Source organism: Chelonus insularis, unplaced genomic scaffold (genome assembly GCF_013357705.1).
Source record: "Chelonus insularis isolate UGA/USDA-ARS -01 unplaced genomic scaffold, ASM1335770v1 contig_408_pilon, whole genome shotgun sequence".
Classification (NCBI taxonomy): domain Eukaryota; kingdom Metazoa; phylum Arthropoda; class Insecta; order Hymenoptera; family Braconidae; genus Chelonus; species Chelonus insularis.
In genome coordinates, this window is record NW_023276565.1 from 380,118 (window position 1) to 406,760 (window position 26,643).

The 26,643-nt window shown below is 31.5% G+C and overlaps 2 protein-coding genes and 1 long non-coding RNA gene across 26 annotated transcripts in view; 2 read left to right on the plus strand and 1 right to left on the minus strand.

The window, feature by feature from the left end:
* Nucleotides 1-22,834, minus strand: Ca-beta (Ca2+-channel-protein-beta-subunit). 17 transcript variants are annotated; one of them, XM_035087516.1, is made up of 12 exons: nt 22,718-22,834; nt 20,930-22,620; nt 13,494-13,595; nt 6,731-6,847; nt 6,511-6,630; nt 6,215-6,425; nt 5,792-5,889; nt 5,645-5,650; nt 5,367-5,503; nt 4,641-5,176; nt 4,176-4,226; nt 1-1,892 (listed from the first exon to the last, which is right to left on the minus strand). In XM_035087516.1, the coding sequence occupies exons 2-12, from the start codon at nt 21,095-21,097 to the stop codon at nt 1,681-1,683; spliced, it is 1,758 nt and encodes a 585-aa protein (XP_034943407.1). In that variant the 5' UTR covers nt 21,098-22,620; nt 22,718-22,834; the 3' UTR covers nt 1-1,680. The 17 variants fall into 17 exon arrangements, 12 of the variants coding, with proteins under 12 accessions (XP_034943407.1, XP_034943409.1, XP_034943408.1 ...); XM_035087518.1 differs by lacking the exon at nt 22,718-22,834 and having other exon boundaries at nt 4,188-4,226; nt 20,930-22,693; XR_004690615.1 differs by lacking the exons at nt 4,176-4,226; nt 22,718-22,834 and adding an exon at nt 2,837-3,186 and having other exon boundaries at nt 1,760-1,892; nt 20,930-22,691.
* On the plus strand, nt 14,758-17,396 carry LOC118069425 (uncharacterized). Its single transcript, XR_004690624.1, has 5 exons — nt 14,758-14,837; nt 15,043-15,660; nt 15,767-16,013; nt 16,842-17,188; nt 17,272-17,396. It is a non-coding gene; the product is annotated as an uncharacterized lncRNA (long non-coding RNA).
* ab (abrupt) overlaps nt 22,569-26,643 on the plus strand; it is a 23,853-nt gene continuing 19,778 nt past the window's right edge. For 2 of the 8 annotated variants that reach the window (XR_004690613.1, XM_035087515.1), the window contains exon 1: nt 22,573-23,463. The gene's annotated coding sequence lies outside the window, so the exon portion shown is untranslated. Of the gene's footprint in view, nt 23,470-23,808; nt 24,478-24,945; nt 25,068-26,643 lie in introns of those variants that run through there. The other 6 variants (XM_035087513.1, XM_035087514.1, XM_035087509.1 and 3 more) reach the window with 6 other exon arrangements.

Here is a 26,643-nt window from a genome sequence, read left to right on the forward strand (position 1 = left end):
TTAGGAATTAAATTAATGCTGTACTTTCTTTTTCATTTATTAAAGTAGTCCTTCCATAATTTTAAAGCATTATTATTTATTATTAAATATTTATGTAATAAAGCTCTATACTAATGAAGAAGTAGTTTTAATAAATTTTTTAAATTAAATTTTTTAGAAACAAAGTCTCATTATATATAATAAAAAAAAAAAATGATAACTATTATATTAGGCGTGACTTAGCTAGGACACCTCTATAAGCATTTTAGTTTAATTAATGTCTTTATAAAAATTGTAATTAGGTACACGAAATAAATAAGGTACAGGTGTCTTTTAAGTCATCTAAAAAATATTATCCTTTACAAAAGGACTACTTTAAATAATTCTAAATACAATAAATTGTCGCTCGCCAGATAATTTTTTTTTTAATATAAGTATTAATCTTTTTGAATTAGTTATTTAAAATTTTAACAAGATGTTCGAGCAATTTGTTAACTCTAATAATCGACCCAAAGGATCCGCGGACACTCTAATATTTTTTAAAACGTATATGAAGAGTATAATTGCATGACTTTTGCGCTGCGTTTTTTGTCGTTCGCCATCGACAAAATGACAAGAAAGAGTTTTTTTTATCGTCTTTTCAATAAAAATTTGTTTTTTTTTTCACCACATTTTGGCCCCGGGGGCTTATCTTTTTGTTTTATCGAGATATTTCATATACAAAAAAATTACTTAAAAATATATATTGTTGCTAAAATGGAAATTTGTCAACTAATAAAATCAAAAAGTAGACCGCGAGTTCTGCGATCATTTGAGTCGACTCATTATACGAGAAAAAAATTATCTACAATAAATCTTCAATAATTTCAACATACCATAGAGTTTGGCATTTCATCTAATTATTTAAAAAATTCTCATTAAAATCATTAAAACATAACATTTGGATACTTATTGGTCGGTCTTCAGAAAGAAGAAGTCGTGTATAGTGAGTCAATAAATTCACTATATACTTCAAGAGCAAATTTTTAATCAACGAGTTTTCGTTTGCATAAAATACAATCAAGCCTTTTTAATTTACAGGTTTTTCAATTGAAACTTTCTCATTGTAACAAAGAAGTACATACTATTATTTAACATTATCCAATAGAAATAAACGTAAGAGAAAATGGAGTAATCAGAAACACTTGGGCATTAATTTGAATGAAACAATAAAACACCAGAATTCTAATTTTATTGATTATTATTCTTGAATCAGAGTTCAACTTTTAAATGATAGATTATTATGATTGAATTTAGCAAAATATTGAAATATCTGTAATATATGGCAATAATTTATAAAATATCTTCCGATTATTGAAGCTATCGGAGTCTTTTATATCTTCTGCAACTAGTAGTCTTTTTATTTTGCATCAACTTGTTCAACATAGTTTGTGTGACTTGATCAGATATTAATATAAAAAAGTTATTTTTATATTTTTAATATTATTTATATCACACGAATGGAAAGTCCCATTAGTTAATTTTACTTTCCATATTGATAAATGACTTACACAAGGCAAAATTAAATAGGCTTAATTGTAATAATTATACATGACATTCTTACATTCCAAAAAGGATCCATTTAAAATGATTTATTTCCTAAAGGGCGGTAGTTTTTAAATGGGGACACCGTTGTAACGATAAACCCCGGGGCTCCAGCTCCTAAATGGCGTTGAGCGCCCTTGAGTCTTGCTGTTGACGACGTCTAGAAACGTTACCATAGTCCACACCACCGCTCAAGTAAGGCTCTTCTTCCGTCCCATAATCGTGATCCCGTTCACGTTCTCTCTCACGTTCTCGTTCTCTTTCACGATCACCTCGTTCCAATCTAGATCTTCTTGTACTAGCATGTGCTCCACCATAAGTACTCTGTCCTGCTGATCAATAATACTTCATTAGTTTATGTTTCATTATTACAAATTAAATTATTTACAAGGACAAATGACAAATATCAATACACTTTTCCACACAATTATTTAGTGTCATTGGTCATGGTATCATGACACTTATGGTTGTCTTGCAAAAAAGCTATTTTAAAACACAAACATGCAAATGATATCAAGGTAAATAAAAATATTCATTTTTATAATTAAAATAAATTTATAAAAAACGAATTATTTCAATTTATTTATGAGATCTCTTTTTGCACTCACAAGTTTTATTGTTATTTTTGATGGAAAAAATATATTCAAGCAATGAAATAATATTTCAAAGTAAAATATAATCTCATAATATAAAATTTTACAATAAAAAAAAAATAAAATAAAAATGTCATATAATGTTATTTAATTTTCAAGAAAATGATTTTATTTGAATATTACTTTGAATTTCTAGTATTTCCCAAGATGAAAAAAAATAACATCAAAAATAGAATGTCACGATGAAAATCAATATAGAATAAAGGTTGTAGGATAAGTCTTTTGTAATATAACCTCCTGGGGAATATTACACAAAGGAATGCATGTATGAGGATAAAAAAGACCCATGAGTGCAAAGAAGGTTAAATTAAGTGGATTTGCCTGATGAACTGATTAAATTCCGCATTAGCTGGAGGTATATTAACATCTCATGGTCGCGTCCCTTGCATTTCTATCTAATGATCTAATTGTAAGTATTTTATTCATATCAATGACTAATCTACCAAACGTTTGAACAGTACTTGATTTAAACAATTAGAGGGCAGAATAAATTGATAAAATCGGTGGGATCTAATTGATAGTAGTATTTGGAAGACACATTTAGACACATTCGCACCCGATTACCATTTATTCGTTTATCATGCGCATTTCCTTTTTATTTAAGCCATATCGGTACTTACAACGCGACTGCAAAAAATTCTTTTCGCGTTAATTTTGGATTAACAATAAAACAATTTCTATTTTAAAAGACAAGTGTAGAAGTGCTCGTCTTTCTCCCTAGAGTATTTCAGCTAATCAATCAGCTAATGAAGTAATTCACAATCCCATGTCAATGATAAATTGGTCCACTGATTTTAAGGAAGAACTATTAAGGCAACGATGACTCTCTCACAAGTTGGGTGCGAACGGTCTCTTTCTCAATTTGATTCAAAATCTCGATGATGATTCCAGTCAAGAGCCATTTTTTACTTCTTTATGCTCAGTCTTGTTGCTTTCCGGATGATCCCCGTAGCAGCCACAGGGTCCACGGCTTTATGATAGCCGGGAACAGAAGAATATTAACAAATAAGAGTTAAAAGTTCACAAAAACTAACTCTACTCCGATTAAAACTGGTTCTTTTGCCTTCTAATTAATCTAGAATTGCTAATTATTGTTTACAAGCCGACTTTATCAATTATTCTCTTTCATTTACATTGAAACCATTTTTTTTTTTTATTTCTTCTCAGATCAAGCTTAATTAATTCTTCTAAACCTCTTCCCAAGCCTCTCTTACCTGCCTGCTTTTATCCCCCCATGGACTTTAAAAATCCCTCATTTTTATTTCAAAAAAAACAAAAAAAACAAAAAAACAAAATCATTTGATACTTGCAGCTAATTGATAGTGAAATTAAAAATTGAACGCACGAGATGTCAAGCTATAAATTAAACAAAAACATGGATAAAAAAAAAAATAGTTAATAAAACATTAGAAAAAAAAACTCCAGTAGTAAAATAGCAATTGGTAGTACAGCAAATATACAACACTGATAGTGTACATAATGGAGCAAAGAAGAGCAAGAGAGCAAGAGAGACAAATAGAAAGAGAAAATAAATAAAAAAGGTGAAAAGAAAAGAAAAAGACTAACGCGGGTTACGAAGTCCCACTTATCACTGTGGTGGATATAAGTGTGTAGATCCATACATAGCCGCTGAAAATAAATATAATGTGAGGACTAAAGCACCCTAAGGGTACTCAATCAATATATCCTCAATAATTTAATTAATAATTCAACGCGTTCATAAATACACGTGAGATTCAGTAACGATTTTCGATCAATTAACAATCATTCAAAATGCAAGAAAATTATAAATGGAAAAAATAAGTTGCAGCGTGAAGAGAAGTTTATTGAAAAGATAAGATCAGAAATGTAGCAACATTGATACAACAGTAACAACATTGACAATAAGTATGTAATAAAAAAAAAAAATTAAAAAAAAATAGATGTCAATAGTAATTTAATTGTTTATACAAACGTAACTGTTTCTGTTACCTCTGGACTCGTGAGCGTAGTAAGAGTCGTGTCGGCCGCCTAATTGTTTAAAAAAATTTCATATTATATTAATGATTGTAAATTTATTCATTGATTCACTGATTAATTAATCTCCCGGCCCTTATGTTTTAAGAAGTAGAACGAAAATCGTCTGATGAATCTCGAAAAATAAAAATACTAGAAAGAAAATACATAATAGAGTCGGCACGTAATTATAAAAATTTACTGCTTTACATTAAAGCCTGTATAAAGTAAAAATATGATATTAAACATTAAATAATAAGATAAGAATTTTATAATAAATTATTGTGCCTCATAAATTTCTTTTTGAAAAGATTGTAATTGTGATAATGAAATAAATATAAAATGTAATTTGATTTTTAAATATAAAAATAATCTTTTCAAAAAGACAATTGTTGTAAAAATGATTAACATGAAAAGTTAAACCATTACCTGACGGCACTCTTGGTGCTAAAACATCTGCTGGTGCATCAGATGCTGTAGCAATGGTTCGAGGAACTGCCATAACTGGGGGATGTGTTGCTCTCCAATAAGCCTCTAAATATTCAGCTACATGTTCGCAAGCTTCATCCAACTGATTCTCGTCAATTATCACATCAAACATTTCAGGAGGACACTGGGCGAGCTTCTCCGCCGCGACCATCTGTACATTTAGATGTCGAGTTTGTGATTTACCTCGAGATTTAATCAGTCTCTGAAGAACTTTTGGCGAGGATATTTTTAAGTAGACAATGATTGGCGCTAAGCTTGTTTTTGCTAATTGTGATGGATGATTAATCGTATCACAATCTAATACAACCAGTTGAAGTGTTCTTGCTAATTCAAATATTCTTTCTATTTCAGCTTGAACTTCTGCTAAACAACTACTTCTGCTTGTTGATCGTTCCATAATGGCTCGTTTTGTCGGATTATTTAATAGTGACTTTTTCCCCAACGATATGTCTGGAGTTATCCTCGTGATGATTATCCTGAAAACCACTATTGTTTTTATTATAAAGATTAATTAAAATTTTTAAATGTAATTAGAAAAAAGAAAATCACACTGCAAATTGTTTCATAATATTTTTTTATAAATATTTAAGATTAAATCATTCTAAAAGAATATTTTATAAACTCTTATAAATTAATTTTAATAATAAAAAGTGAAATTTTTCTTACCGTCCTGGAAACCTTCGCTTCAAAAAATCAAATAACGCCTTTTGCATCATATCTGTGACTTCATATCCTTTCAACGATGGTCCTACTATAACTATTGGTCTCATTGATGGAACAACATCGTATGGTGTTGTAGTTTCCTGTAAAAAGATAATTTTAGCAAGCTCTTTGTTTATAAATTGTTAATTATTTACAACATATATTAATATATGTATCGAAATAAATGTTCAAAATAATAGAAACATTTTTCAGAAAAAATAAATAAAAAAAATTGAACTTACGTAAGACTAAAAATTCCATAGAACGCATTGAAAATTTGAAAAAGACATAAATAATTAAATTTTGATTATCCTTAAATATAAATTCATCAGTAATAAAATTAATTAATTCATTTTTTTTTTTTTTCCAATTAATAAATATTATTTTACCGGCTTCTTAAAAAAATTCTTTCGTTTCTCTTTGACAGGCGGAGTAGTTAACGTTGTTTTCCCAGGTCTCACATTGCCAACACTGTCGCTATCATCACCTAACATAAACAATCAGAATATTTAAATATTTATTCATTCTTGCAAGCATTTGTTTAATAATCTAATTTATATTCTAATCAAAATAGTATCAAGCTATTTATTAAGTTCCAAAATACATCGCGATTATTATAAAAATATCATTCAAACTATTTCATTGACGAATTGATGTTATTTATGGAGTCATATTCCACGAAAAAATCAAATATTGAATTGATAATATTGTGGATAAAAATGACCACATTATAATAATATAATAATAAAATGAAAAAAAGGAAGAAATAAAATAAAAATAAACTAATTTGATTCAAGTGTTGACTTCCGCACCAGGTGTAGGTGGCGTCGACCCACGCGATGGCATTCCACTTTCCCCAAGATTACTCGATGATCCACCACGTGCTGAATATAAACCTTTTGTGCCACGTGCCGCACTTGCTTGGACTCGGAGGGCATCTAACTTAGCGGGGGATGGAATGAACCCCACGTCAGAACCTTCTTTCACGAGCCTTCCAATCCACCAGTTATTATCATATTTTTCCTATAAAAGAAAAACCAAAAGATTATTATAAATTTATCTATATACGTTAGAATATATATTAATAGAAATTTTGTTCAATAATAACCTTAATATGAAGGAAGTCATGAACATTAAAACTAACAGCAGATCCATGGACAGGCGAATCATCGTCAATGGATCCATCATAGCTAACATTGGTTCTGGCTGCAAAGGCTACAGGCTTCGTCTAGAACATTTATAAAAACGTTTAGTTGAAATAAAATAAAATTATTTTATTAAATTTGGCTTCATTGTTGATCAAACTTCCAAACAGTTTGTTTACTTACTCGAGCTTTTTCAAGCTGGCTGAGTGCTGTTTTCTCTTTTTCACGACGTAAGCTCTCTTTTTCTTCGTCCAGAGAAAGATCGGAACTTGGTTGTGAATAATTGGAGTCCGCTGAGCCCTGAAAGAAGATTTAAAAATAAATAAACATAAATAATAAAATATAAGCAATTGTTAAAATGAACTAGGCAATAAAAAGTTGATTGATTACTGAGTGTCTTTTGAATCAATTATCTTAACCTAATAAAGAAACATCTAATAGATGCTACAGGTGCGTGAACATCCGAAGAACTCAATTCATTACATACATGAAGTGGAACGGACACGGAAGAGTAGAAAAATTTCATTAAAGCATAGAGGATGGCGCTTAGGAGACGTCTCAGACGTCTCGAGGGTAACGGTAGCCATAGCAACGGCCTCGACTCACCCTGTTTTACCCAGAAAGTTCTTGAATAAATGCCAAATGCCAAGACAACTGTACTCATGCGCGTATTGACAACAATTTATGCATTAATTATTATTTTTAATTTAAACCTGATTAAAAATAAGAACATCGATTTTTTATTCAATATACACTCGATTGATTTTCCTTTGCTTAAATGCTCTCATGGCTTCTCAACCGGCTATTGAGTATCAAATAACTGTAGCCATCCGCGTGCACTCACTCGGCGTATGAACATTGAGGTCAGTATCACAAATATTTGATGTAAAGAAGTATTATTATTAATTTTTTATTTTTTTTTCTATCAAAAGGGAATTGAACAGAGTTATTTTTGTTTATAGGGTTAAGTAAGATAAACATCTACCTGTGTAAATAGCTTGTTGTAGCCAGAATTATGCTGATTATATCCTATCATTGTTGATGTAGAGCCACGCAGTAAGCAATTGCTACCGCGCAGCTCTCTTTCTTTTTGTAAACACTTTTTTTAACGTAGGTGGATTTTACACCTACGTTTTATTGTTACGCAGTTACTGATAATGTCCAATCTATAGTCATGGCAAAGTTCATAGCCCCAAAAAGACACATTGACCGACATTTCATTTACCGACTCTACATGTACATACCGCATTGCGCTCACTATTTTATCTATTATTTTGTCACTTTTTCATTAGCAACATCTTTATACACTTTTAAATAATTAGACAACATTATTCATCACTATTAGCTGTACAATTTTATTCTTTCCATTTGACTTATTAAAAAATATAATCACAGAATTTCTTGAGGTCAGATTGGTATAAGAGGTTATTTCTTCGAAGGAAAAACGGAAGAAGAGTCATGGTGAAATTATTTTCCCGAACTGAGGGTAAAAGTTGGATGAAAAAGCACTCTAAACGTATAAGGGTGAGGGTAACGGACGATTCAGCGCCGACGTACAACTAGGATATGTATATCTATATGTTCTTAACACAGACGCATGCGTATTTTTATCTAAATCCTCGTGCGTCGTTGATTGAATCAACGACCCCTTGTTTTCCCCGGCTAGATGAGACTCGCCCTTTTACCTTAATCTCTCGATTTTCCATTATTTATTCATACACAACAAAATACCATACCATCAATAAACTCAACAAAAAGTCTAATTTAAGATTATGTATAGGTTATTTGGAAAATCTCATTTCCGTAATTAAGCTCATGACCTAATAACCCATCACAAATCGTAGGATATTGGTTCAAAATGATATCAGACACTAATAAAGAACTGTTTATTAAGAGTATCTATTGTCTCGTTGATTTGATGTTCTATTAAAAAAACGTCCATGTTTTCAGATACACTTGATGTAACTGAAAGGTTAAGTGTCTTTGCATGATGAAGAATTTAAATAACGCATAATATAAAAGTGTAATATTTCTTTTTAAAGGAAATGTAGTGAAACATGTTAATCTTTTCCAATGTTTCGATATCACTGGATCAGTTTTTACCAAGACTGCCACAAGATGGAGGTAGCGCGAAAACACCTACACCCCCTTCGACCACCCGTTAGCCACATTGTACTATGTATATCGATCCAATTCTCTAACTTTCCTCTACACCCTGTATGTCATGATGTGATATTTCAATTGTATTTGATCGCGGCCACTGCACCCACGTTGAGACGACTTCCAATTGTCTAACTTATCACTTTCACTATATCTTTCATTACACTTGATTGTTTTTCTCTTCAAAGTATATACATGTTTTAGATTGTAATTGTAACAGGTCGTAGAGACAATTAAATATCAACTTTTTAATAATTTACGTTTAGACTTGTCTAAATGACAGTTTGAGGTCAGTATATTCAACTTAATGAACTACATTGACATGATAAATTTTCAGAAGAAGTACAACTTTGGAAACATTATTTTTATCATCACTATGCAGATAACGAATGATAACTAATGATTATGAACGTGAATTTAATTAAAGCAGAATTTTATTCAATTGAAGATAAAAAATAATAGTTGATGTTAAAACAAGTAAGTATAAATATTACTGTAATGTTTAGAGTTAAAAGAATGTCATGTTATTCTTAAAAAGATCTTTCTTAAATTTACTGTCACTTTGATGATGAAAACTCTTTCATCATCATTATCATCTAATAATCCTACAATAAAATTTCGTTTATTTAAGGTAGTTCGAGTGTGTCAAATTAATTGAATCAAATTCTGAAGAAATGTTCATTAGCACGATTGAAACTAGTATGGTAATTTTGAAAACATTTGACTTCTTTAATTATTAATGGCAATCCAAACACAGCAAACTTCTTGGAAACTATGTCAACTAGCTTCGTGTTTTAGTGTTCATGTCCCAGAGGTATCATGTTAATAATTAATTAAACTTCATCATAGAATCCTTAACAATAATAAATATCACCAAGTGACATTTTTTTGTTGTAACACTAGTTACAATTACTTGTTTGTAAATTACCCGTTTTATGAATTGATAATTGATGATAATAATAACACAGAACTCGAATGTTGACTAATGGAATGTTTCACTTTTTATTTCTAGAATTAAACTATTTACTTATCAGTTAAAATTATCATCAATTTAAATAAAATTGAAAAGTCTTGCATTATAACTAGAATTTTCTCTCTCTTATTTTTATCTTTAAAAGGCATTAACACATTAATTTGTTCTTTACCTTTCTTCTTCCAAATGCTTTATATTGCTCTCTTCTCATTGGTCTTCGCATATGATGTGCCATATTTTTAAATTAACTATTACACAACTTCAACTAATTATAATATAAATATCACTATTATTTTTAATGGAATCTATTCCAATTTAATACTAACTTTTGTCAGCTTTGTTTGTCTATCATTGTCATCTGTCTTTTAATCACTGCCATTGCTTTATTTTTATTATTTACTTTCCACCCTCACATCATAGATTATCATTTGTACTTTTCAAAAAAAAAAATATGACAAAAAAGAAAATTAAATAAGTAATAGTTCACAGAAGTCTTTTCATAAGAATGTGTGCTTTGATTCTTTCAATGACATTCACAGGCATCATTGGATTTTTTTAATAGAACTTTCATTTTTTTCTTTTCTACAGCATACTATTTTGTTTTTAGAGAAGGAAATATAAATTATGATTTGACGTTAATCGTTGATGTAACATCGATCTTGAGCTCAAACGAATCTTATAAACGCGTTGACTTGTTGGTGACTGTCTAGCCCTTGCGATTGCTGATCATTTTGGAACGCAACGCAACCTCCTCAGCTATAAATAAACTTGGTTTTACCACTCTGCCAGCAACATGCCTTTACCCCTCTTATTACTATTTAATCTTTATACGTATTCTTTTTATTTGAGTATTATTAACTTTACTAATCAATCAATCAATTAATTATATTTCCACGATCATCCACAGATTATTTGAAATTTTATTGTAAAAAATTTATCATTAAAATTGATGAATTTAATCGTTAATTATATTTGCAAGTTCAATTTTCCACTATAAAGCGTTAATTCTTTTGATAATCAAAAAAGCTCACCAAAATTTTGTAGATAAGTTACCGTCGGTAAGAAAGATTTCTATTTTGTCTCAAGCTGAGATTGATTTTGTTACCTACACTAGCCACTAGATGTCGTTTCATAATCATCGAGATGTTTAAAACAAATACATTGTATATTTCGTTAAATTAAACAATTCGTTAAATTATTATTTAAATAGTAATATTAAATTTAAAAATTTTAATGATATTTTAAGTGAAACTAATTAAAAAATTATGAAATATCATGGAGAATTTATTGACGTATTCGTATGAAATGAATAAAATAAAAGAAAAATGATGGCATTTTATGTAAAAGCCATTCATATTCTAGATTCAGTTACTGTGATTTATGAATAATTTGGAGATATGTAAGTAACCAATAAACTTTCACGTCTCTGCAACTGAAATGTATGCCGTTGTTGAGACAACAACCGTATATGGAAACCTGTTTACATGGTTTGTCGTTTTACCTACAGCTATTTAATGTACTTGATAAATTGATCGATACTCAAATATAACAAAAGAATAGATTAGACTGATATCTACTGTCAAATCTTAAGAGTACAATCTCAACAAAATTCCTGATTTAGAAAATTTAATAATATCAAAAATACTACAATTATATAACGTCTGTAAATCAACTATCAATAGCTCAGTCATCGCTCTGACAAAAGATGGCCTTGATCTTGTGAAGGAGAGTGAGATACGCCACACATTACAAAAAAGATTAAATTGTGTTTGAGATAAAATGGTCTTTTCTCATTGGAAAATTAAAACAAGGAATAATTATGAACGTTACTATGAAGATGTTGATGATATTAACAACAATTGTTAACCTCTGGAAGACTTGAATAAATAATAGAATAATGGAGATGGTGGAGATGAACAGTTGATGATAAACGAAGGTGAGATATACCTTGAAAGGTTTTAGTAATTTTATAGTTACACAGACTTTAGTGTGCTACAGCAAGAGACAAAAAGTAAAGGTTTGGCTACAGGTACTGATGGCGCGAAAAAGAGAAGAAAAAAAACAAGGTAGCACAAGTGAGAGTGTTGTAGTAATGGTTGCTAAAGAACATAGAGTTTAAGCCGCGTATAATGGCAACGTGTTTTCGTCTAATGTACTTTTTGTAGTGTCCTTGATGGAGGAGTCTGCGAATGCAGAACTACAGGGTCTGATGGCATGACTGAGAGGGGAGTAAAGCGGTAAAGGGGGTATAGGGCCCTCAACTAAGGAGCGAAATAGCGAGCAACACCCCAACCACCGTAACTTTGGGGCCTAGTCAAGGTCAGTATGGCATCGCCAACCGATTCGACGGATTTTGTATTATATCGTGCCTGCTATGCCTTGTCTGCTTACTTGATTCGCTCTTCTACTTTCCTCTTTCCTCTTATTCTTGTCTCGTCTTACTGCACCTTGTGGCCCAACCCTTTATAATCTTTTTTTTCTCCAGTTTCTCCTATTCATCCTTATTCCATGCATTCATTTATTTACGTCATGTATTATTTTAAAAATAATTTTTTACTCAGCTCTCATTATCATTTCCTCATTAATTTACATTTACTGAATAAGTGAAGAATGATTCGATTATTAATTTTATTTTTTTGTTTTCAGATTGTTTATTATTTATTCCGAGGATATTTTGCATATTCATATCATTTATTATTTACTTGGTGGACGAAATATTTCAAAAATAAAGGAGTGATTAAAAGTTAAGAGGAAAAATGTTTGAAATAAATTCAATTGTCAAAAAATATGGTGTTGGATCCTCGCGGTGGGTATTAAGCTTGGGATCATAGTCGTTATCCTTGAGAGACGTGTGCACTCTTTCGTTTTGTTTCGGCGCATAGTGGCCAATGAATAGAGAGCAAGTTGACGCTTTAGTGCTTAGAGTAGAGCTAATATAAGCTAAGAAACCAACAAGAATAAGAAAGAGGCTGGGTTAAGATATCTAAACATGCTTTAAGAATTAAGAAAAAGCTGATTTATTTTCATTCAATTACGGATTTGATGAAGCCTTGAAGAGTTCTTTAATTCCTCAAGTTATTGTTTTGAGTTTACTTTTTTTTAATATTTTCATTTTCTCAATTCAAATTAATAATTATCAGTCTCTAAAGAGCAATAAAAAAAAAGGAAAAAAAAGAACCAAGTAGACTAGTCACAGCTGTGGCTAAAAAATAATTTTAACTTTAACAAATTTTCTAAGGATTATGGAGCTCCAAAAAATCATTTACTTCATAACAATAGAAAATTGTTTGCATGAAATGAAAAATGTCTAGGTCCTAGGTAAAAACTTTCTGACACGGTTAAAATAAAGAATAAAAGACGTTGAGAAAAATGAAAATAGCCCAAACCAATAAATGACGAGCAACTTGAGCTTCAACCTGACCCGACTTTCGACTCTACAAACTGTTGGCTATTTACCGAGAAAATGGACCACTTCGGGAGTCATTTCTAGTAAGACTTGGGGTTACTTTAAAATTACCATTTTCGCTTGTAATGCACAAAACAATTGAAACTCATTTTTCATAAATTTCATACTCAAAATAAGAAAGTTGGAAATTTTCTAAAACTTATTGTTAAACGTGCGAGTTGAAGCAATGAAGTTATGAGTGCAACAAAGCTTTTGAGAATGCCAATAAGCTAAAAACTTGGTAACAATTGATGAATTTTGGCGTTTATTTAATATTAATTGAGTGCAGTAAATGAATTTGAATAATTGCTGTTTAATTGAATTTTGTAGTATCTTTTTTTTTTTTGTTTGTTAATTAATTTACTTACAACATTATGTCTTCTTGGGGGAACACTTAAATTGACCAACTGGAGGTTGTCACGATCACATTTCTTCTCCGTGAATGCGTAAGCCCTTCCATTAGACCTCGCCTGTAATTTCAGGATCATACGCTTGGTTTTATCTACTTGAGTTAAGACGCCTCTCTAAAAGTTTATTACTAAAAATTCTCTAAATTCCTCCATTATAACTCAACGTGGACAAGCTCCGGTACAAAAATAAAAATAAAAAAAGAAGAACGACCGAGTATAAAAAATATGTAAAAAGTGAACAAAAGTACCGAGGCATAAGAGAGTCAGAAGAAAGAACAAGTGAGAAAATATACCTGCTGTTGAGTATTAAGGAGAACATCATACCCTCGTCACTTTGACCACAGTCTTTTCTTACTCCTTACCCCCCTTCTGCCATAAGTTTAGTCTATCCTTTTCAATCATCTGTTCTTTTCTGCGTTTACGCTCTCGTTTTCATCTCCATACGCGTTTCCTTCTTATACCACTATGCCCAGCTGATTACTGCCTCTCTCTTATTCAGGTTTCAGCTAAAAAGATGAGCACAAGAGAAAGAGCGAGAGAGAAATGGCGCGACACCGTGGTGCACAACTGATGCGAGTCAAGTCGTTCAGTTTACCAGGATTCATCACACCCCCGCACCTGATGTGTGGGACCACATTAAAGCCTGCTAGCCTATACCCAACCTAAACTTCACTCAATGTACCAGCACAACTGCTAACACATCCCTACTGTACACATTCATATGCATTATATTACTTGCCAACATTCTATTCCCCCAAAAAATCTGCTGACTTTATGCTTTCATAACCAGTACTTTATTACAATTTAAAATGATTTTGAAAAACTAGATAAATAGTAATATGTATTTTTCTTTACTTTACAAAAGATTTAACGTGAGATTTCTTACACTTCAGAGATTACACTTACCTTTGTTCAACTTACTACTAGCTCAAACGTGACTGAAAATGGTTCAAACGATTTTTCGTTTTCTTGAAAACTATCATTATTATTGATCCTTTACACATTCGTTTTATGAATTTATGTTTTTTTTTTGTTACAGTTTGTCATATTTGTCCCTGAAACCATACTCATGGGAATCATGAAGGAAGAATTGAAAATTGGAGTAAAATTATGGAGAACAACACCAAGACTTGATACTCCAACGAAAGTGGAATTATTTTTTTCTAATCCAGGAAATACAAAACATGGAAATGAAAGGTCTACCATTTGATGAAATAGAATAAATAAACTGGCGTAATCTGATTAACGAGTAAACTCTACAAAATTGGAAATTCTAACCAAATGTTTGGTGTACTTATTCAGGTAAGTTAGGTATGGGTTTTAGGATAAAAATAATGGTGGTGGTAATTTAAAGATAAAATTTTGGTAATATTGAATTACTCAATATGCATGAGTATTTCATGAATAATATAATTGAATATTGTTTACATAATTCTAATTATTTAAGCTGATTAGGTTTCCAAGATGTACTGTCACATATACACTTAATATAATTACCGGTCTATAGATGATTCCGAGAATTTTAATTAAATACAAGACATCTGTTACTATTTTCTGTAAGACGCAAGTAAATTTATATCGAATAAAGAAAGAAAGAGTCAGCAGGAGATGATGAGCAAAAGAATTTTAGCTAAAGGACCTTGAAACCCGTACGACGGGCTTTATTAGTCGGTAGGAGAGAAAAACGTCGAGGAAGATAGAGAGAAAGAGAATAAAAATATATATACACGTATGAATACATACATAATTTCCAAGAATAATAGAAAAAGGAGAGAGTTTACAATCGACTATTGGAACCTTATGGAGAATTACTTTTAATACGTATAATCAAAAGGACTTTTAACGCGAAAAAAGAAGAAGTAAAATTTGAAATGTAGTCAGAGTATACTTAGAAGCAGGTACAAAAAATAAATACAGGACGAAGCGCATTTGAATTCAAATTTCTTGCTGAAACCGATTACTCGATATAATACGAACCGGTCACGAAAGACGCCATCTGACGAACGTACAAATTATTATCCTATTTTTTGGGGGTTTAAAGATTGATCTGTTGGTCTGTTATTTAATGTACATGTTCATCATTTATCTATGTAATAACATGGATCTATTGCACCTGCGTTTCTAGGTAAGTTGAAAGCTTAAAATGCATAAAAAGCCATTACCCATGAGGTTTGAACAAAAGAATTGAAATACACTAGTTCTGCATGACGATTGTTGTTTAATGATTCTAGAAAAGAAAGATCTGCAGGTAGACAAGTAAATGGGAAAGAAACAAAGAGGTCCAGCGAGTAGACTTAAACGGTATAAAGATTCGTGCCGGCGGCAGGACCCGAAGGACGAGCCAACAAGAAAACGATATAGGGAAAGAGAAACTGTGGAGGGTAAGGGACGAACTGGCATCCCAAATGGACCGGAGCTTATGTACCCATTTCGTCGGGTTACATCTGTGTGTATATATACGCATACATCTTGCATCAGGTATAGGGTAGTTATTTCACTTTTATATACCTAGTTTAGTGTATACTCTACTACTCTTACATTATATACCATACATACATCCATAACATACTTGAGCATCACGACATACCTACGCACAACCAAATAGTCATCTCTTATTCGCTCTTCTCCCTCATCTCTTTTTCTCTCTTCTTATTCCCCCCTACTTTTTCGTTTTTACGTTCCCGAATTATATCTACCAACTACCTGACCGCCTGCCTGGCCTACCTACTCAGTCTTCTGCTAAAGTACTTGGTTACATTCTTTTGCCTTTACCTCGACCATTTTTTAAAACAATTCCACCGAGGTTTCACCATCCCAATTACCATTATCATCTTTTTTCATAGACCATAACTCAAAAATTTATGAAAACGAAATACCCCAGTCAAATCTATTTACTCTCTATCTCTCTCTCTCTCTCTCTTTCAAACATTCTTTTTTTTGTCTCTCTTTCTCTACAATAGATATTTCGTTAATTAGTTAATAAATTAAATAACGTAAGTGTTATTGAAATAACAATATATGAAAATAATTTAACTATTGTGTAGGCAGAGTATTGATTCTGTTATGTTTAATAGATTAAGTTTACATTAAGTTCACATTCAATATTAGTCAATACAAATTAACTAATAATGAATAAATTTGTGTTCAGCAAATACCAATATTGAATTGATGACAGTTAAATATATCTAAAGAGAATATTTTATAAATACTAGGGGAAATTTTTTTTTAATCATTTCATTAACAATTGACTGCTTATTTTTTTCAATATGAATAAATTTACTTAACTTATTTAAATATTTGTTTCAGATTGAGGGAATTTAGAGGAGCCAATTTATTGAATAATTAAATGGAACACATTGATAAAAGGATTGATCTGTAATTTATCAATACTTGATTGGACAAATACTAGATAAAAAAAAAATTACTCCAAAAAATAATTCTAAAATTGAAACACAAATATAACTCGAAAAATCCGTTAGCTAAAAATGTCATGAGTATTTGCAAGGGGTGATTGTCGGATTATTATATCCCTCATCCCTTTTTACGTACAAATCTTCGCTTCAATGATCACGTGTGTATGTGTGTGTAACGTTCAATACTCATTTCCCACAGAATAACTTAATAATACGGATTTAATGATTTATAACACTCAGGTACTAAAGAATTAAAAATATTGATAAATTGATTATAATTTTTTTTTATATTATTTTTTTTATTTCTGATGACGTAATTGCAGGACCATGTCCTCAGTGGTTTTTTTTTGTCGCAACGAGATAGAGATAAGTAGGCAAAGGCGGGTATTAATGGCTCCGACATATTTTCATGCCTCGTCGAGCTGAGAATTCCCAAGCATCGTTTATGGACGATACGATAGATTTTTATCTGAAAGATTTTAACGGTTTGTCTGACTATTGAGTTTGTAATAAGTAGTGAATACTTTTTACTAATCAATAACAACCAACAGCAATATTAATAATAATAATAATAATAATAATAATAATAATAATAACAACAACAAGGATGCTGTTCATCGTGATCATGATTGGAAAAAAATGAATAATAATAACATAAAAGTATCCATGGACTATCATCGTCATCCATCGACTATTTACCACATTTATTCTCATAATTATTTGGGCATTTTTTGTGCATACACTGGCAAACATGTATGGTAAGTTGGTAATCGACAGACGAGGAATTGTAGCCAGGTGCTCTATCCAAACTGCCGTTTTTATTATTAAGTTATTCATGAATTCACTTAATCGCGTTCTGCACCTATTCCTACCTGGTCTATCAGGTTTTAAGTCTTTTTACCCGTGTGCTGCGCTCTACCCAGCTGTAATCGACGCTAATTTCGTAGAAAACCGTACCAGCAGGTAACGAGCAACATAAATTCTTTATTAGCAGTTGACCACCCATCACTTTTAAACTTTATACCGAATCTGTATTCTCATCTCTATTTATACAATCCTTCTCTTTCTTATTTTAGTGGAAAAAAAAAAGAAATTTTTTTTTTTATTTCCCAAAGTGGCTTATTGGCTGTGTGCGCAGACCCGTAGGTAATACGAGAACGACATGATTTTAAAATTAAGCCGCCGTTCGATTTTTAATTATCATTCATGTCTAGAACAAGTAACCTTTTGCAACCCGAAATTATATTACCAATCGGCTTATATTTTTATGTACTTACGTCGATTATATATCAGAATGCATATTATATATTGGAGTTTCTCTATTTATAATCAACTTTCACCATAGATAACTATTAGATTATTATTAATTAATAAATACTGTTTATCAATGACCGTTTATTATTTTCATCCAATTACATATTCAATGTGCACTTAAGTACATTTTTATTCTCACACTATTTATTATATTTTACAACGTCTGAGATAAATACAGAAGCTGATCCTTTCTCTTTCCTACCAATCAATCCCGGAAGATATTTTTTTTTTTTTACACAATTTAATATTAATAGAGCATTAAATATTATACAGATGAATTTTGATAAATAAATATTTTAATTATATTTTAATATAAAATAATTTTTAAATTTATCGTTATCAATAGATATTTTTCAAACAACTCTGGTGTTTTTATTTGTTCTTAAATTTACTGGTTTATTAATAAATGTTTTATTATTCATTAAAAAGTCCTTTTTTTTAATCCAACATTTGAATTATTATACCAATACTATAAATTACTTTTCTATTTATTTTTTTCAATTCCGGTTTTACTCGTTACAATTTATTTTTAAACATCTGTCGATATTACAACGAAATAAAAGTATTAAAATTTCAAAATGTCCGTTTCGGTTGACTTTTTTAAATGAGATACTTAAATCCGAAAAATCATAATCATGCAACTTTTATTATAATTTTAGGATCATCAGCATTCGACATCCACCAGACGGTCATACCTCACCAGTATTTCGCAATTTTGCATCCAATGGATCAAGTTATTTTTTAAAATTCAACAAAAAGTAATACAAAAAAATTATTTACAATAATTACTTATAAATAATGATTACATTAAATAATTTTAAAAGTAATTAGAATTTAAGTTAGACATTAATTATTATATTTTTTTTTTGAATGCTCCAAAAAGCTAGATGTCATTTTAACTCTCTCTTTCATCAAGAATATTTCTAAAACTAATTTTTCAAAATTTTCTTTCTATCATCGAGTCGATAATTTGAATGACACTTTTTACAAGCTCATAAAAACGACATTCTAATAATCTGAATAGGAATTCCTAATAATTATAATAATATTGAGTGAAAAGAATGGAATAATAATATTTCTAGAAATGATTAATAATACTTCAATAGGTCATACTAAGCTGATTTAATTATTTAATCTGCTAATTTTTGTTGATTATTTTTTATTTATTTTACAGATATAATTGAAAGGAAGGAAAAAAACAATGTACAGAGTGACGTTAAAATATTCAAAAATTTACAGTATTTATGTTAGTATTTGAAATAAGTCTTTTGTCTATCCATCCTTCATCATCTTATCCATAAACCTGTTCAATTTAGGGTATGCACCTGAAGCTCAATTGTAGTCAAAAGCTTTAAGACTGACTAAAAGATGACCAGGTTGAAAAAAAGGATCAGGTAAGTTGGATTTTTTAAAATATATACATTTAGACACGACATTTACTTAAAGAAATGTAAAAACTTTTGATCTAGCTGTCAGTTTACGTAGATATAGAAAGTCTTCAGATGTTCAAGAAGACATTAAATATACACAAATCTTTTTCTCTATACATCACAAGAAAAATATTTTTGATTGCTGCCCCTTTTTGGTTTAAATGTGAGTAAAATTTTTTTTAAACTTCATTATCCCTCATCAGACCGGTTTCGTGCATTTTCAATCGTCTTTCGCAAGTGCTGAGTTTCAAGTTAATTTTGAGATAACGGCTTTTTTTTTTCTTTACAATACCTAAATTTTTACGATATGTACGTATTTATTTTGTTCTTTCTTTGTTCATCATTCGAATTTATCAGTATATTCAAATGCAGGATTTATATAGATTTGACCATGCGTCATTAAGTAATCCCTGCGGCTGCTCATTAGTTATTTTACGAGCTTGATATTCGCCTAAATTGAACCTCAGACCCATCTCTATCACATTTATTACAACAATGATATTGTATTGAATAAAAAAAATTTGAATTGCAAAGATGATTAATTTCCATTTTATATATGATTTTCTTTAAATATTCTAATGAATAATGATTAATAAAATATTTCTTAGAATCACTTAATGTGTGTAAAAATTCAAGTAAACATACTATTAGTACAATTAAAGTTAAACTGACAACTGACATGAATTTCTGAGAATACAAATAATTCGACAATCCTAAAAAGACGGATGGGCGTTTCTAGACATTCTTTGCACAAAATTTGCCTCGAGGATGTTGGATTTTTTTGTTTAGCCTTACGTTACTTAAAGGCAGGTGTGCAAGTGCACTAGACTATTTGCCATTTCTGTTGAGAGGAGGGAAAAAGAGAGAGAGAGAAAAACAGACTAAAATAAAACAAGTAACCTTGACAATAGATACTTCTGAGTAGATTGCAAAAAGTGAAGGCTTGGAAGAAGCAGAGAATCAGGAAGAGAGAAAATGATAAAGGGCACGTGCGAGAGAGGAAACCCGTTCGGCCATGGACTATCCCTTTACTCTCCTGAGTCGGCGCACCTCTTATGTTCCTACAAGCTTATACACTGACCTACATTCCCACAAACCGGGTCTCCCTCCGAGTTAAAACCGTTGCAAGTCAACGCAAACCTCTAATTTTTGATATTCCTTATAAAAAAAAAAATAAAAAAACATCATCTAAAGATATAAATAATAAATCAAAGACATGAGATAGAAATATACTTACTGGATGTGTTGAAGAAGCAGCAGCACCAGGTGTGCTATGTTCATACTCGAAATCAACATCTCGATGCCGTCTACCACCAACGTGATCAGGATCCCGATGATCAGAACGTAAATCTCTATCTCTCAAATCTCGACTCAATTCCCGATCTCCACGAGGCTGCCTCGACATCGCCAGCTCTTCGTCCTCCGCCTCTCCCACCTCCTCCCCCTCCTCCGCTTCTTCGTCTTCTTCTTCGTCTTCTTCAGAATCAAGTAGACGTTCTGTCCCGAAACCACCACCGCCAGGTCTACGTGCGGGATGACGACGGAGGTCACACCATCCTCCACCGACCTCGTCGTCACCCGGACTCCCGGCCAGCCCGCGGGCCGTTGGTAAAATCCCTGGTGCCCTCACGACCGATCGACCAACGATCTCGCGTGATCGATGGCTACTTGAGGGCTCCAACACATCACAATATCCACCTGGTATTCTTCCAATGCCTTCACTGTAACCTGGCACACTAGATGATGGTGATCCAACTGGAGATCCAGCAAACACCACCACCCCTCGTCTTCCACCCCCAACACGGGGACGTTCTTCTTCCCTTCTACGCGTCACCACTTGATTTTTTTCACACTTTTTGTCACTTTCCCGTTCCACTCCCAACCCTAACTCTCGTTCAACCCCTTTAATTAATCAACTTTCATGCTATTTTTTATTAGGCCTTCTTAAATAAGTAGGTTATGATGATAATAAAAATGCTATTCTGATGTTAAAGCAGCTAAATAAAGTGAAAAAATACAACGAGGGTGTGTAGACTTATAGAGGTTAACCTGCACTACTTAGTTGTCGTTCTTGAATGTAGGGCTGTGGGTCGTATTAGCTCAACCACCCACCCAACCACCCGTTTGTATATGGTCTCACCGATTCGTCGTATACACTGCTCTAGCTCAGCTGCGCCACTCTTGCTGCAGCAATGCAATTGTTTGACACTATTTATTATATATTTTTTTTTTATTCTTCTTTTATATTTTTATTTTTAATTTTACAGCCACCTTTTTATACTCAACTATACCATTCTCATTTAATTAATCATCAAAAATAATCTGTCTTTTCATTTATTTATTTTTTATTTCACTCTAATTGATATCAATTTAAAATTACCCTCTAGATTTCATTAATTCACTGTACTTTTTTTTCTTCAACCATTAAATACTTCTTTTTCCCGATAATTTCCACATATTCGTAGCTTTTTATGTGTTTTATAAAAATGAGTCTCACTGATGTTAATGACAGTTATTGATTCACTGAGGTTCTGTTTAAATTGTTGGTCCTCTGTCACTAGACTAATGATTACATGGAATATAATAAAAAGAGATTGAGCTTGCGAATTTTTGCGTAACAACGGATACGTCAAAACGACGGAAGGTAGGATGTCGGTCGCGTTTACGACCTGATGGAAGGCGGGTTGCTTCGAGAGGCCTCGGTCACCATCGGGATTGCTCGCTGATTATCGAGGCTTTTCGCTGTCAGGCCCGTGACGTCATGCGATAGCGGACCTGGTGGTCTTTTATCGATCGTCTTCGAGGCGCATGCGATTGTGATATCCTCTTCCACCCCTACAATCTGTCGTAGAGAACAACAAACACGTGGCGATTGAAATCTAAGCTAACAATCTCGGTTCTCAGTCAGATCGATCCTCAATATCATCCCTAGAACAGTTATCAAAACAACCACATAGATTAAGTGCAATGGGAAAATAAGGTTAGATGTGAATGATTAATGGACCCATTGAATGTCGCGACGTACCGGCTGAAGAATAGAACAAGTATCATTTTTTGATGATTAAGTGGGGCGAGTGAAGCGCAATAGGGGCCACGATGAATATATGTATACTTGCAATGAGTGAGACAAACTATTTTGGAGGGGAGATATGACTATTAGGTTGCGAGAGACGAAAAAAACAAGAAGAAAAGAGAAGGGCGTGCATTAATACTTGGCACACTCGTTTTCGGTACTTGTCTATTGCCAGCCCTGATACTTGATGCGCGCGCTTAGTGTCTTTTGTGGCGGGGATTCTCCCGAAAGAGGGAGACTCTAATAATATGAAGATGGTTATCAATAAAAAAAATTTTAATTCCATAAAAAAATTATCAATTATTTCAACAATAAGTTTTAGTTATTTTAAAAATTCTGTATAGAAAAGAAGCAAGAAATTGTGATGATTTTAAATGATATTTTATTTTTGAGTGAGATTGTAGACAAATGAGTCATGGAATTGAAGAAGTGACGTTAGAGAAAACATTTAGGGTAGAAAGTAAAAGTGAATTTGACGAGGAATGAGAATTGGAGATGCAAAGCGTGAGTGAGAAGAAGAAAAAAGAGCGCGGGAGGGAAGGTAACATTTGTGAGAGGGGATAATGTATAGTGCTTGAGACGTAGGGAGTTTTAGCAACGAGGAGAGGGCAACGAGAGTAGGAGGGAGGTGAAGCTAAAGCCGTCGACGGTTGAAAGCGCATACCATCCCATAATTCGGTGCGCCGCCCCGCAATCAGGTTCGTGTACGTTCCTCTTTACTTACTCGTATTATTTTCTCAACGCTATTTCATTGTGGTATCAAAATATATATATATATATATATATATACTGATATATACACATACATAGATTTTTAATAATATTTATTTATGATTGATGGTAATTAATCGCATTGTGAATAGTGTAAACAATTGATAAATAATTAATTGAAGGTCTTAGTGAATTAGGTTGTGATTATTTATATATATTTTTTTTTATATTATTAATTAAATGTTAAGAGTGTTATTTTTTAAATTTTAATTCTTTATATACATCTATTGTAGAGAATTTAGTTGATTCTTTTTCATTGGCGTCTTTCGTGTTTTTTTTTTCATTTTTTATTCGTCCATTAGTAGATTTTTGAAATAAGTGATGAATTTTTAATTAAATGTGTATCATTTGAGTATAATAATGTGAAATTGAGTGTAGTGTTGTTACGTATTGGGATTAATTATTTTCATTTAATCAACAGTCATCGAATGCGTGGTTATTTAGCAGAGAAACCAAGCAAAGATCGGCTCCGAAGCTATGGAAGTAGATGATGAGAGGCAACGTGTGCGTATGTGTATGAGAGAATGAAAGATGGATAGAGATGACGGAAAAAAAAGAGAGAGAGAGAGAATGAACAAAAAAAATTATTCGGTAAAGTGCAGCTTGAGTTATTCTTTTGTCGATTGTTTTGTGAATCCATTTCAACCAACAACTTTACCATGTTTACCAACAGAATATTTATTTTCTTATTACGCCGGGGAATTACGATGTAACGTGGTCAAAAATCAAACATCAATTTTATCATGTTTTTTTCTTTCTTTTTTTTTTTTTTTTAATTTTAATTGCAATAAAAAAGTGATTTATCGACGTGCAAAATTTAAATTAGATTTTGAAGTTTAAAAATATCGGAAGTGACAAAGTGTTGTCTGAAATGAATCAATGTTTTATAAATAAATTAAAATATTTATGGATAATTTTTTCCTGCAGTCTATTGTGTATAAGTTAGTGTCTATCATTGGATATTTAACGAGTTATTACTTTGATAGTAATTAAGTTTAATCGCAAGGCCGCCCGTTCGTTAAAGTTAATTGTACCATCGTGGAGAGAGTGTACAGACGTTAATTATGATGTCCTTGCTCAGAATTAAAAAAAAAAAAACTTTTTTCGTATTTTTTTTTTTTTTTAATTACTATTATTATTATTATTATTAATTCCGTCTTATTATCATCTTCGTTATATATTCACTCGTCATGTGATCTTAAATTCAATTTAACATACGATAGACTTTTTTGTATCGAAATTTGTCATCGGTTGAATTAAAACCGTATACATAGTAATAAAAATGTGTTATGTTATAAAGATATTTTGATTATATGTATCTATATATATAGATATATTTTGATGTCTCTTATACAAAAGCAACGCAATTACAAACCCGATACAGCTGCACAGACAGTGACGCGGTTGAATCCTCATATTCTTCTTCTATTTCTCATTCTTTCCTTTTTCGTTCATTTGGTGGACACTCACGACCTTGGACGCAAACTTGTTCATTCGGGCCGACCTATAACACTCTCGTCTCAATTTGTGTGTAGGCAATTCTCCAAAATAATATTCAATACTCTTTTATACTATTGATTCAATATACCATTGGTGTGTAATATCAATTTGATATTTCATTGTTGGACAATAAAATCGACAGTTGTGTATTATCAATAACATTTATTATTTTAGTTTAATAATCAAAGTGTCTTAGATGAGGTTATATTAGAAATGTAATTCCAAAGTATTCGGTGTTTTATTGAAAGAAATAATTTCAATGAATAGTAGTAGCCTGCAGGGTGGGAGGAGGGGGAATTTCCATGGCGCAAAAATGGGGAAAAAGCTCAAGGTTGATGCTATTTTTATTTAGCAAGAGAAAATAAGGAAAGTTTGAAGGGAGAGGGAGGCAAACGATAGCAACGACGATTCGGTTCAACTATACCCTATTCGTCATATCGCGTGTGACGTGTGTGATCAATAAATCCGGCGCGAGCAAGGCAAACAACGCGTACAGGATCTGGCTACTCACGTGCGCACGTGCTATATGCCTGCTAGCTTCTACTCTCCTGCTCCCGATTGCTCGTCCAAGCGGGCGTTGCTCTCCTTTATTTGTTCCTTATATTTAATATAAAATATCATTCATTCTATTTAAAATCATGTAATAATAAATAATAACAATATTTTGGGCTTTTGAACTTGATATTTCAAATATCTCCAATGATACATCATCGTAGCTCTAGAGTCATTGTTTTCTTGATTTCGCGCTTGATATCGATTTGATAAAAATATAATTCAAACAATTTTTTATCTACTGCTTCACATCAATTGTATACATTTTAACGAAATATTTAATCTACCCATTCAATTTTTAGCTTTATCTCGATTTCGGTTTTCCGTTTTTGATAAATGTCCGATGAGAAATGATCAACTAAAGATTTAATAAAAAAAAATCACTTTATGGATTTAATGATTAATTGATTTAGAGTTTTAATGATTTATTTGTAGTAGTTAATTTATTTTGACTTAAAACTTGACATTGGAATATTAAAGGATGATCGGAAATGACGTAAAAGTACGGGCGATTCGTCAACACTCGTTATTTGATCGATAAAAACGTCTCGGTGCTGAATTAATGTCTTCACAGAGGGTGTGAAATTCTCGAATATTTTGTGTCATGAATTTTTCACTGTAAAATGACATTATTTAGTTATTTTTAATGTCAAACCTATCATTAAAGAATACATAGTCTTACAAAAATGTAACATTGTTTCGTAAAGTATGATCATTACTTGCAATTCATTGCCAACATTGCAGTACTTCTAATATATTCACATTTTGATAAATTTAACAAGGTCTACGACTAGACAGAAATGGCCATACTGCGTTCAATATTCTCTATTGTAGAAAATCAATTTCATTTCCAGACATATTTTACTATTGTGTATACAATTTTTTTTTCTTTTCAAGTACTCAGACAGACTTGGGAGATTATTATAGATTGTATTCAACTGTTTCTAAAAAATTTACAACAATTTTCTATAAATTTTAATCAATTAAATAAATTAACTTTAAATTTGTTTCAAGTTTGTAATCAATTAATACGTTAAACTTTTTATCACATAAAG